The sequence below is a fragment of the Macaca thibetana genome, chromosome 12 (genome assembly GCF_024542745.1).
Source record: "Macaca thibetana thibetana isolate TM-01 chromosome 12, ASM2454274v1, whole genome shotgun sequence".
In the NCBI taxonomy this organism is placed as follows: domain Eukaryota; kingdom Metazoa; phylum Chordata; class Mammalia; order Primates; family Cercopithecidae; genus Macaca; species Macaca thibetana.
Window position 1 is genome coordinate 98,958,058 of NC_065589.1, and position 13,546 is coordinate 98,971,603.

At 36.3% G+C, this 13,546-nt stretch overlaps 1 protein-coding gene across 18 annotated transcripts in view; it reads left to right on the forward strand.

Annotated features, from left to right (window-relative positions):
* Positions 1 to 13,546, forward strand: part of GTDC1 (glycosyltransferase like domain containing 1) — a 388,620-nt gene that overhangs the window by 316,074 nt on the left and 59,000 nt on the right. For all 18 annotated transcript variants that reach the window (XR_007718269.1, XM_050751726.1, XM_050751725.1 and 15 more), the window contains one exon: positions 3,454 to 3,807. Coding sequence is in view for 17 of the 18 variants with exons in the window: in XM_050751726.1 (XP_050607683.1) it covers positions 3,454 to 3,807 (354 nt within the window). In the remaining variant the exon portion in view is untranslated. The remainder of the gene's footprint in view (positions 1 to 3,453; positions 3,808 to 13,546) is intronic.

Below are 13,546 nucleotides of genomic sequence, written 5' to 3' on the forward strand. Positions count from 1 at the left end.
GGTGCCCCAGATGACATCAGCATTTGCACAGGGTTCTATCCTGACAGACTTAGTATCTTCCTTCCCTGTGCAACAAGATCCAGAACTAAATGGCATCAGTTCACTGAATCAAATCAGCTCTTGCTCATCTTGTCCAATTCAGGATGGTCTAAATGGTGTTTTTTATGTGCCCTAATTGCATTCAAGGTTTATTTTGATTGTTTTCAATTTCATGAGATTTGTAAACTGTTTTGGTTACTGCCCCTATTTGTATTCTGCATCTTTCCATGTCCCTATTCACTACCACCTATCAAGTCAGTCATCTGCAACCTGTCTTAACATGAGATTCTATTCATCCTTGAGAACATTTAGGGAATGTTCTCGCAGGCCTCGCACCTTGCCCACAGCTAAATTCCTTGTCAGTTACCAATTGCTGTTGTTTACAACCCTTTAGCCAATCTCCCATCTCTTTTAATTTGCAATTTTGCTCGCATGCTGGCCAATATAAATGAATTTTATGAGTAAGATGGGTCATGATACTGTTTCCTAAAATGAAGATATGTTGTTTGAATCCCATTGATTTTTTTCTTTTTTTCTTTTCTTTTTTTTTTTTTTTTTTTTTTTTTGATGAATCCTTCATAAGCTGAGCTTGTGATTCTGTTACAATCCTTATTAAGCTTGCCTGGCACTCTTTATCTGACATAAATAAATAGGTTACTTCACTTGCTTTATTGTTTTCCAGATATGTGCAGATGTTCCTTCTCTTACCATTTGTTCCATTTCTTTAGGAGAATTGAAGATAGTGTCATAGTCATTCTATTTTTTTACCTTTTCTGGTGATCAGTGGCAATTTTTTATTGCTGTGTTTTAGTTTCTAGAATCTCTTTAGTATTTTGAATTTGTTTCAGGAAGAAGTTGATTGGTTCCCACAGTAATTCGGGGCCTATGCGGTTTGAAACTATAATCTATAAATGCCCAGGTTTCTTTCCATTTTAAATCAAGGACTAAATTTACTATTTTATTAGGGCATATTTAAGGATTTAGTACCATTCTTTGTGTTTTGTCTTTCTATATACAATCATCTAGTTATTACTTGAGGAGTTCTTATGTATTTGTTTGAGTTTCCTCAAGGTATTTGAAATTAGAATAGAAATTTAAATATCTTTATGAAACAAACATAGAAGCCCCCAAAACAAGCTTTCTGGTTCTGGAATGTACGTAGTGTCCTACAGCGAAAGACTTTGTTTCTAGCTCCTGTGGCTCCTCCGTTGTTTCTTAGTGTTGCCTATCAGCCCTTGCTTTCAGCCCTTTTTAACGCCCTCTTCCTGTCTCCACGGTGACTGTCCTGAGGCCTCAGTGAGTTTCTGAAAGCCCATCTCCACCTTTGTTCACCTCACTGAAATAGATGAACTGACCTAATGCTTTAATGAGGCAACTCCTTAGGTTCTATACTTGCCACCTAAAGCTGTTTTGTTTTTTCAGCTTCATTTTTCTCTTCTTCCCTCAGCTTTGCAAGAAAGCTAGGTTCACTATCTTTACAAGACTCTGCTTTTCACCCACACCATGATCACACGTGTTATAATGTTTTTCTCCTCCCATCTTTCTGTTTCTTCAGGATCCTGCTTCCTTCCCTAGCAAGTATTCCTAAGTGAATAACACTGTGCCCATGTGCCTCATTTTTAAAAGTCCAACCTTACCTTCCCCTCCCTTCTCTCTACCTCCTTTTTGCTCTGCCTCTTTTGTTTGTTTGTTTGTTTTTTGTTGTTGTTGTTGAGACAGAGTCTTGCTCTGTCACCCAGGCTGGAGTACAGTGGTGCGATCTCGGCTCACTGCAAACTCCGCCTCCCGTGTTCACGCCATTCTGCTGTCTCAGCCTCCCCAGCAGCTGGGACTACAGGCGCACGCTGCCACACCTGGCTAGTTTTTTTTGTATTTTTAGTGGAGACGGGGTTTCACCGTGTTACCCAGGATGATCTCGATCTCCTCACCTCGTGATCTGCCCACCTCGGCCTCCCAAAGTGCTGGGATTACAGGCGTGAGCCATGGCGCCCGGCCTGCCTCTCTTTCATACACAAACCCTAGCCTCCTGCAGTCTGATTTCTGCCCATACCATTCTTCAAGGTGCACCATCTTTCAGCCAGAGCAGAGAGTAGCCTGTCGGAGTAGCCAGTGACCTATGACGTGACAAGGCCAAAAGCTTCTTCTGCTCTGTAGCACCTCTGCAGTGTTTTATGCCCCATTTTACACACTCTTTGAGGGTTCTTGATTCATTTCAGTAATGTAATATTACTCTCTTGGATTATCTTTCTACTCTTTCAGATGTTCCCTTTTGCTTTTTCCGTGCTTTTTCTTTTTCACCTACCTCCGAAACCCATTTCTTCTCCTACACAACAATTCATCAGGGAAGGGGCCAAGTTTCCGGATGGGGCTCAGGAACTCTGAAAAAGCACTTGGTAGTCTGGCCTAGTCTACCCCTCTAGACCTTACATCCAGACCTGCATCCCAGTCTCTTTGGGTTGCATGTTATTTCCTAAGGAGTTGTATTTCTTCACTCCTTTTTCCTTTGATCACATGTTCTTTGACTCTAGAGCTTCCCTGACTCTGTCTTGCAAAATCCTTTACCTAAAACCTTTAAGCCTTTACTGAGCCCCAAATCAGCCTTAATCTCTTCTTCCCCTCCATTTAAAAAAAACGGAATGGCCATTGCATGTATAGTATGTTCCAAGGTAGGTTAGTTGGCTGTTCATGTGTCTGTCTCCCACTCTGCTGTAAGCACTAATGGTCTGCTTTCCAATAGACGGTGAGCTCCTTGAGGATAGCCCCTCTATCTGTATATGTGGCTTACAGGATTTAAGCTATACTTTTTTAAGGTTTCATTTTATTTTGATTCTCTATCAATAAGTAACAGATACTGAACTCTGTGTGATAAAGTGTCATGGAAAGATAGGAGAGAAATGATAATAAAAAAGATATTAAAATATACTTCAGGAAACATTAGCCAAGTCAATTTAATATATATTCAGGTGCCCAGGAATACAGAACAGTCATGAGCAGAAATGACCAGTGTTAATCAAGGCAGTTTCAAACATTTTTGTAGGTTAATGAACAAGTATGGCCTGAAAATAAGCACTGGGCCATGTAGTGATTGGAAAACACAAAATGGAAATCCAGAAGGATGAGTGAGGGAAGAGTGATAAACCATCCCTCTAATGTTATGTTTCATGGTATGTGCAGTGCAAGTTTTATAGCCATAGAAACTCTTTGGAAACCATTCAAAGACAGCCCAGTCCAATTTCAAACTTTTGAACTTCTCTTAGTGGCTACTACTTTTTGCACTTTTTCTGGAATTTTTGTATAACATCTTTATTTTTTCTCAGTTTTATATATAATCATTATGTCCTTACAGGAAGGTAAAGGACAAATTTTACATATTTTTGGCCACTAAAAGTATATTGCATTCTTTTTTTGTAACAGATTCATGCCCAAGCACAAAACAACCCATTTAAAGAAGATGCTCAGCCTTAAAGGAAATGGCGGTACGGTTCTGTCCATGGCCCTTCCTTTTCAGCCGGAGCAGAGAGATTCGGAGGGTTTATTGAAGAATTCTAATTCAGAGTGTGATGCACACTGTGGCCTTGATACTGCACGACGAGAATACTTGGGTAACTCATTAAGACAGGAGTCAGACTTGAAAAAGTCCACCTCACCAGAGAATTCAAGCTCTCATCGTGGTGAAAATAAACAAAATCTGACTGTTAATCCCTGTGCCACTTTGGGTGGAGATGCTAATCAGCAAAGACTGCTGCACATTGTCTGGCCTCACAGGTGGTAAGTCAAGGCATGCCAATTTAGTAAGAGTTGTAGAACTGGTGAAAGAAAATATATTCTGTTGATTGACATAATAATTTGCTGTCCTTACTGCTTTAGAAAAAGATTATTTTAATGTGGTGGTATTACTCATGATCTGCCAAGGTGGTACTACTAAATATCTTCACATTGATGGTCATGCGCTTAGATTAAATTTGAATTACAGATAACGATTTGCAGTGATCTGCTCAACTAACAGTAGTGGGTAGGCACTTCTAGCATATCAAGTGTTGTTCAAAAAGTTTCAAAATATAAGAATCATTCCATTTTATGCACACGCACACACACAGTTATCACAAAACTCTTTCATATATATACACTGATAAAGCAATATTAATATTAAAGCTAGAATAATTTCCATTCTTTACTACTTTGGCCAGTTTCAACAAGGTGGCTTCATTTTACTTGTCGTAATATGTATATCAGTACATTTCAAACCATTCCCTTCACTCAGATGCCTCTGTATTGTGCTAAGCAAAATACTTTCTAGCCGAGTCCTTTCTAAACAGAGGAAAATCAACTGCAGCATGTAATCTCACCAAATATAAACTCAAACTTAACCCTGCCTCCTATAAATTAGGATTTAAAGAGGTAAAATGTCCTGATAATCTTCTGGTATTAGGCATGAACATTTTAATCTAGTTTTTATTCCTCCCAGTTAGTTTAATCTGCATGTGGCCTGATTAGAGTTCACTTCCCTCACAGATTATGGTCTCTTTATTGCAGAGATGCTAGGCTGATCATTAGGTCCGATTTTCTGAGAGCAACCGTTTGCAGGTGAAGTAATAAGCACACCGCACCGGCCGGGCAAAGCGCCTTTGCCGAGGATTTGCCTTCCAGCACATTAAAACTCTAGAAGCTCTCCCAGTTGATCTGCAGCATCTGGTACCTAAAGGGATTTTCATCTTTGATTCTAAATGTATGAACGTAAAATGTAGGGATTGAAAGTTGATGTGTAATGTGTGTTTGAATTTGTTTGTGCAACTTCACACTTCCAGCATAGCCTTTCTAAGGTAGTAACAGGTATATTTAAATCATATTTTACTTCGATTGTGACAGAGTTCAATATTCTTTGATGTGATTTTAAAATGCACTGGGTCTAGATGAGATTAACCTGTTTCAAGGTAAAATAGATGTCATCATTTACTCCCTTCTGAAAAGCTTTTTCTTTTATTGCATTAACCTTTGGTTGTCTCTGAAGTACTCTTTATTGCAAGAAAATCAGTTCTAAAAGTTGGTTCCAGGTTATCATGAAAATGTTAAATTAAATAATTTCTAGTCTGCTTTTACAAAACAGAAATATGGAGGACAGAGTGAAAACCATGTTATTCAATACTTTGCACAAAATAAGACAGCTATGTTAATAAAATTAACAATATTAAATTGAATAATTCCCTCTCTTCCTTTGTATATTTTTGCTTTAATTTAATTTAATTGCCTAAAGTTAGTTGCTTAAAGAGATGCAGCATTATGTTTGTGCACATTCTTATTGTTAAAGCTAAATTATTTTTAATTTGGAGAAGAGGGAAAAAAGCCGCATCAGCAAGAGTAAATGCCAAAATATAAAAGTAACACATTCATCCTTACGGGTAATATAGTAGAACATTGGAAACTTGGAGGTTGCCAGACACATAGCTAACATTAGGGCTAATTTTGAAAATCTAGCGTGCAGTCAATTTTACTGATGCCTGGGGACATACAAGGTAGAAGCTGACAAGAGAACTAATTTTGTTTGGGTTATTTACTGCTATGCATCATCCGCAGGTTCCCGCCTGACACACAGCTATATGAAGGGGGATATTATCACACACTAAAAATTTATGTTGACATTCGATATTTGTTCAATATGTCAGCAGTATTACTTTCATAATCAAAAGAGTAAGAAAAAGAGAAAAGAAAAGCACTTTATGCTCATATAGATATATCTTTTTAATAACAGTCTATAAGGTTAATATAGTTTACCTTTGAGAGTATACAATGAAAACAAGCAGGGTTAGGAGGGGAAATGACAGAAAGCATCAACCCGAGCTGTTTGTTTGCCATTACCTAAGCGAGCCATGTCAGCTCTCTGGCCCGCGTCTGATAGCTATTTGTTGTACAGAGAGCACAGCATAAAAAAAATATCAAACTCTTAATACTATTGTGTGCCCATAACCATCTGTCACTGCTAGCCTGGAGATGAGAGGAAGATTACGAGGAATAAACACTGAGCCGCCGAGCATTGGTAAAGCCTTCGGGCAAAAAACTCTTGTGGGGACATCAAAGACATTCTAATTCCGAGGCAGTCAAGGATTACAGTGTGTAACCTGTGCTGACAACAGATAAATGACTGGCAATATTGTGCCAGAGCTGTTGGGTCCTGCATGGAGTACTGATGATGATGATGATGATGTTATCTTGCAGAATGGACTCTGCTGGGATAATTTTATGATAAAACACTTTTTTCAAATGCCACTGGGTCTAGGCAGACATTTACTAGCTACAGGGGTAGCAATCAGTTTCTTCAAAATTTACTGTTCTAAGCCCATTAGAGTTCCATCGCAGCAAGACTCTTCAATGAAAATCTAAAACGCCTATATTTTCTTTAGGAGGATTTATGCAAATGTTGTGAGCTGAACTCCTACCCTTTAGTGGTAGATGCTTTATCATCTGATTTATGTAAATTTGCTCATAAAAATACAGTTTATTTTTAATTGGTGAATATGAATTAGAAAATTAAGATTCTGGTTCAGCATTCATCAAACATCCCCAGCTACAAGCACACATTTCTTTAGACCCCTGATTGTATGGGTGGAAATCATATAATTGACCAGTCAATATGAATGGTATTCAGAAGGAAACTATGGTTTCTACTACAAATGACCAGGGATGTGTTTCTTATTCAACCCCCTTAGTTTGAGCCTCCCCCATCCTTGTACTTCACATATTCTTGTCAGTATTTCGAGCTGCCTTAACTCCCTGCTTGAAAAGGGGAGTTTTCTTTACAGTAGCCTGCAGGAAGCTCTTTAGAAGCAGGAAGTCTTGCATTTTCACCTTGGCCATGTATCTTTACCAGAGAAAATGCATTGATGACTGTTTCCATGTAAACCTAAAGGAGAAAGGAACACTGGAGAGGGCAGTTGGATTCTTAGATCTTGTCATTACCTTGCCTAACGAAAGAGAAATAAAACCCTCCTCTTTATCATAAAAAAATATGCCCATGAAATCATGCAGTTGCAGTAGCCAACTCTAAAAATGAAGTGATGCTGACCTCATTGTGTTAGTTCCACACTGGGATCATGAATGGTCTAAAATATAGTGTCAGCCTCTAACATATCTCATACTAAGTCAACCAAATGTAGAGCCTACTTGCTAGAATATGTATCAAAATCAAAAGTGACATTTTCTAGAAGACACATTCTGGCTTTAAATCTGTGTTAAAATGTCTGTGCATGAGAACAGACCCTTAAATGCAATGCTTGCCCCTCTCCTCATTCTTTCTCAAACTGAGCTTGTCAAGGATTATAGTGTGCAACATCTGCTGACAGTAGATAAATAACTGACAGTATTTTAGCAGAGTTGCTGGGTTCTCTGAAGAGTAATTTGTTTTCTCCTTTCTACTCAGTCCTTAATGTTTTATTATAAACATCATAGCAAGGCATGGTTAATAGAAATGACTTATAGAGAAAGACCTGTAAAAAACAGGCTGCAATTGGCACTGCTTTTTTTAAAAAAAAAAAAAAACTATTTTCTTTCCAAATATTATACAAATATTGTAATATTAATCCACGTTCCAGCCTTTAAGCATTCTCTAATAGTTATTATGATAGGCATAAAAGACACACTGCTGGAAGGACCAAAAAAAAAACAAGTTTAGACTATATTGAAAGATCACTTTCTCAAGGCCACAGGTCTCAAACTCTTTGGTCTCAAGACCCCTACATACTCTTAAAAATTACTGGGATACCAAAGAGCTCTTGTTTGTTGGGATTATACCTATCAACATTTACTGTATTAGAAATTAAAACTGAGGAAAAAGTTTTAAAATCTACATTAGAGTGTTTTAAAATAGCAATAAAGAACCAAATATATGTTAACATAAATAATGTATTTTTATGAAAATTAACTGTACTTTCCAAAAAAAAAAAAATCAGTGAGAACAGCAACATTACATTTTTAAAAATCTATGTCTGTCTAAATAGAAGATATTTGAATTCTTATAACTGCTTAAGTGTTTAATTTGTTGCAATATCTTCTTTTGGTAGAAGTTTATGAAGAAATTCTGCCTCACAAAGAAATATAGCTGGAAAAGTTGAGTGTTTAATGATTTCTTCAGATTACTGTAGATACTCTTCTTTGATACTATACCAAAACTTGACAAGTAGGAGTTCTTTAAAGATTTGCTGCAATATGGAATATGAAACCACATAAATGATTTCTTCATGCTCCATTGCATGCAGTTTGAATGGATTTTGTGGCATCATGCATTGGTTATTTGGGAAATATAGGTTCACCAAATTGAAGATCTTCTAAATGCTGACGCAATTCATTATACAATTTCAAAAAATCATATTTGTTAATATCACCATTGATCTCTTAAGGAGACATTTTTGAGTAATGGGAAGCTGTCAAGCTAAGAGTGTGAGTGCAATTTTTTCAAAATTCTAATGTTCCCTTAAAAGCTTAAATTTATCATTGCAACAAGTATTATCACTTGTTTTTCCTTGAGTGACAAGTTCACACGGTTCATGTTTGAGAAAATGTCTGCCAAATAGCAAAGTCTGATTAACTGTGGTTTGTCTATCAGTTGTTCTTTGAAATAAAGTCACTATTTCATGAAAAGACAACTAGTTTAACCCACAACTCAAACAAGCATACAAATACTTTTCCTCAGGACAACTATTGTATCTTGGTATGCATGTGTGTTCCTCATTTTATTACATAGAATATTAAAAAATATCAAAGGGATGAACTTTAATAAAATTAATAAATTTTACTGCTTCTACAAGGACATGCTTAAGTAAAACAGACTTGTTTGTGCCATTGCCTTGAATTGTGCTAAGGCACCAGCAGCTTTATTCACCAGTGTTTTTCACTATGAGGGCCTATGTCAACACAGAGAAAAAGGCAAATTACATCTTTAGTATCCTTATGAAAATGGTTTTACTTTGCAGCCTCCTTGAAAAAGTCTTGAATACACCCAAGAATTCAGACTACCCTTTGAAAACCACTGTCAAATGGAATCGATGTGATGTATGTAAATATGGCTGCCACCAGCCGTTGGAATTGCCTAATTTTTTGTTCTCATAGACTAATTTTTTTTCCCCTGAATATTAACATATTATATTTTTTTGGTTTAAAACTTGACAGTGAACAAGGGTTTATCTTATAAAAGTCAACTCTCTCAGGCCAAACACAATTTGCCTCAATGTGGGCTTAAGTAGCTAGGAAACCCTAGGATACAGATCTATGATATAAGAAATTCTACTCTGATCATTAAACCTCTGTGATTGGCCCATAATTGGATGCATTCTTGTTAATAAAAATAAGAAGTGGGCCATGAGGCATGTTAAAAAGTTTGAAATTATTAGAGGAGCTAAGTTCTACCATGAGCTTATCACTTGGGATAAAGGGAAATTATCAAAGCTCTTTGCTTAAAGTAGAATGACTTTTTATGAGCTATATGGTATTTGCAGCATTTTCCATAAAATAATGATAAATCAATTAATGCAAAGTTGATATAAAGAGTATGAAGTCAGAAAGGACAAAGTCCAGTCATTGAGAACGAAAAACAGTTTTGAAACAAACAGGTGAGTCACTGAAGTAAAACATGTACCATAATATTGAATGACTTTGACATCTATATTTTTAGAAACTTTGGCAATTTCTAACACAATATATGATTGATATAAAATGGAAAAATATGCTTTATTACTTGGTACTAAAATAAATTGCTCTGTTTCACTCTTTGACTCTCTGAGGTTTAAAAATATAACTTCAAAAACACAATCAATGACTAGTCTTCTGAAAGGATGTGTTTTGGATGATTGAATGATATGCTTTTCAGGCCAGAATAAACTTACCTTGGTTTTCTCATTGCTGAAATAACTTAGAAAAAGTATGTTGAGTAGGCCGTCTTAAATCTTTTAGGCTTTTCTGGTCATTACCTTGTAATAGAATACTTTGGGAAGGACAGAGGATGATGTGGGGTGGAGAATACTTTTGGAAATCAGTCTTCAGGTACCATGCTAGGCTGTGAACAGAAGGGCAAAGTGTTAATTTTTGGACACTAATGTTCTTTGTTCTATTTCAATGTTATGTGTAAATCTGTTTTTCTAAGAGAAGAATGATCCTCACAGAATAATGGTTCCGGAAAAGATGTTCACATGCTCTGGCTATCTGCTTTTCAGCACACTCCACCAAAACTTCCTCATACCTGTGAGAAGCCATCTTACGTGTTCTGATCTCTAGAAAAGATGATTCCATAGATGTTTTCCAGTAGTATTCATTTTCACAGTTAAGTAACCCTTGATGTAAGGAATATTTGCTTTATAACTATTTTAAGTAGCTAGTTGTCAGATTGACTAGGAATAATGACCAATAGCTCTTCGAAAGGGATCATCCAACCAGTTCTGTGTTTTTCCATCAATTAGACAGTCAAAGCTCACGTGAAATAATAAGGTTCTAATTATTTATAGTCATTCTCAATTTAGTGATAAGTTTTCTTTAGTTACCTTTTTCATGCCTAGAGTGTTTTGGGGAATTTATTGGTTAGTTTGTTTGTTTGGTTTTTGTCTTTAAAGAATTTTGTCTTTAAAGAGAATGAACTCTGGCATTTAAAAAACGAAAAGCTCTCTAAAGAATTTTACTAGAATTTTTGGGAAAAATTATAATCAAATATCTCGCTAAAATTACCATGTGCTATATGACTTACAGTTTTATTTTATCCTCTAACATAGCACTATTAGATTAATCTATGGGAATCTATTTCAGGATTTTGAATTAGTGGTAAGAAAATAGATACTAAGAAATCCATGGCGAAAGAAAGAGCCTCACCAGAATCCCATTTATAATTTCCAAAATTCCATATTTGGTGCCTTGCTGACTATTTTCCAAATCATTGAACATATGGAAAATAAGTACAGATTCAACATTTAGTTTCTCATTGCCTCTTGGATTGTTTTTAACATTTTAACACACCATGTCAGCATAAGGACAGTCACTATCTTGGTATTGTTATAATACCAATAGCAGTCACTATCCTGGTATTGCTATAATAGAATATCATAAACTAAAGCTCTTGTTACCGTTTTCCTGCCCAACAAGGTTAAAAAGTTCACTAAGCATGATTCATTTTGTAAACATACTAATTGTTGCAAAAGACACTGTTTCATTATGGTATGCTTATGACAGTCATCTTCAACTGCTCAAGACCCACATTTGCCTAAGGATCCTCTGTCACCATTCTTTTGATCAAATTCTTACACCAGACTTCACTTAACATCATAGTCAGGGGTGGGTGAGTTGGGAAGTACATAGCTAGATGATATGGATGGATGGATGGATGGATGGATGGATGGATGGATGGATGGACGGGACGGACGGATGGATGGATGGACAGATAGGTGGACAGGTGGATTGGCAGATAGATCATCTGTTTCTTTGCTATATATTTTTATGTTATATACGTGACTGTGTGTGAATTTAAATATATTTCTCCTTTCCGGTCACTAAGACTTTTTCCACTCCGTCCCAGTAGACCTAACTTCTCTTTAATTAGCCTACTCTTTTCTACTTTTTTTTTTTTTTGAGACTAATATTCCTCCTGTTTCTCTTAATGTGTGGTGTTACCTGCCTTTCCCTGATGGTAGTCATCATTATATTTCTCTAGTGATGCCTTGTAATCCTCTGCCTTCCTCAGACATCTTCCCTGATTTAAATTCCAGTGGTGTGTTGATCCCCCTGACTGTGGATGTCCATGCGCCAAAGGCACTGTGCAGTCCAGTGTACCACATAAACATGTAACAGAACTTTGCACTTTCCACATGCCTCCTAGCCCTACTCATTTCATGTTTTTAATGGTGGCATTTGTTTTAGGTTCTAAAGTTTTTCAGGATAGAGACAGAAACTTTTTTTTTGTTTAGGGGGAATTTTTTCCATGGCATCTAACCAGAGTGCCTGGCAATTAGGGGTACTTAGTCGATGTTACTTAATGTTAATGAATTATAGGGTTACTGTTTGGTAATTGATAATCACCCACTCAGTAAGTCCAGTTGAGGTTCTATCTCTCTTTCTGGGAAGAATTCAGTTTATCAAATGACAGATAGACATGGTCATGTGATCAGCATTGCTTTTACAAAGCCTATGGTTTCTTGGTTTGTTTTCTTTTATGAAATGCCTTTATAGGCATTGCAAATACAAATCCTTCAAGATTTTGTTAAAATAGAATAATGCATTTTAACAGAAGAGTAGTAATGTTTGGGAGGAAAAGCTCAAACTGGTTAAAACCAAAGTAATTTCTAAGTTATTATGGAACAATAAATCCAGAAGTGAAGATCCCTGTAGATTATTTTTTAACCTACCCTCCACCATAATCCAGATGTTAAGTCATTTTGAAACAATCCATTGAAATCGCTTTTTAAACTCTTATGTGAAATCCTAAGTGAATGAGCTCCAGTAGCTTTTCTAGATTACCCAGGAAGGTTTTCATTTATTTATTTATTTTTTGCTCAGTCAATCATACCAAAAAATTCCAAGGTAGCACAGCAATAACTATTACAAATTATGTAAGCTTTTCCCCCCCTCTATCATCTTTATTGGCTATGCAACTAATTAGCTATTTCAGCATTATTTGGCCTAGCATCATTTGTTGGTTAAACAAAAGAAGGTGAAAATTCAGAAACAGAGAAATGAAATGTTTAAGGTTTGTTCTTACTAAGACGTATATTCATAGTCCCTATGTCCTGTTGAAGGAAATAATTTATCATGATCTTCGTCAAAAGCATTTTTGTCTTTGCTGTCCTTTTTTATTAATTTAGATATGTTTCTGAGATGAGAATTGATGTTACTTCTAATTATGGTTACATGTAGTTAATTTCCTTCTTTTTTCTTAAGCTTGGTGTGAAAGGCAGTTTCCTCTAAAAGAGGCGGTGGGGAGCTGGTTACAGGGAGGGAAGAATACTGATAGAGCTGATCTTCCTGTTGCCTTAGCAACAGATTTATTTATTAGGGGTTGAAATGACATGAGTTAATATACCACATACCTGCTGATCGGCAAACTCCCCTATTTCAGCTGCAGTTGACAATTAAGCCCTGGACAGCTACAGCCAGGGGTTAATGTTCCTCATTAGGAGAACTAGGTCATTACTGGGAAATCAAGGCACTTAAGGCAGCATGGGTAAAATGCAAAATTCAGCATCTAGATGAGTGAGGCTTTTTTATGTTAATTAACCTTATTTTCCTAGGTTTAAAAAAAATCTTATATGCACATGACAGTGGATCAATTAATTGAAAAAAGAGCTAGTTTACTTTACTCTCTGAGTTGTCTTCATTTCCTTTGCAAGGATTTCATTATTTTATGGAAAATTCTTATGTCTATATGATGAGTAAAAAGGGTATTAAAATTAAGAAGGGAATCATCATGGAAATCAGCTTTACCACAAGGGAATGAGCAAATAAAAGCCTTGGAAATGAAAATAAATAAGCTTTGCTAATACCTCAC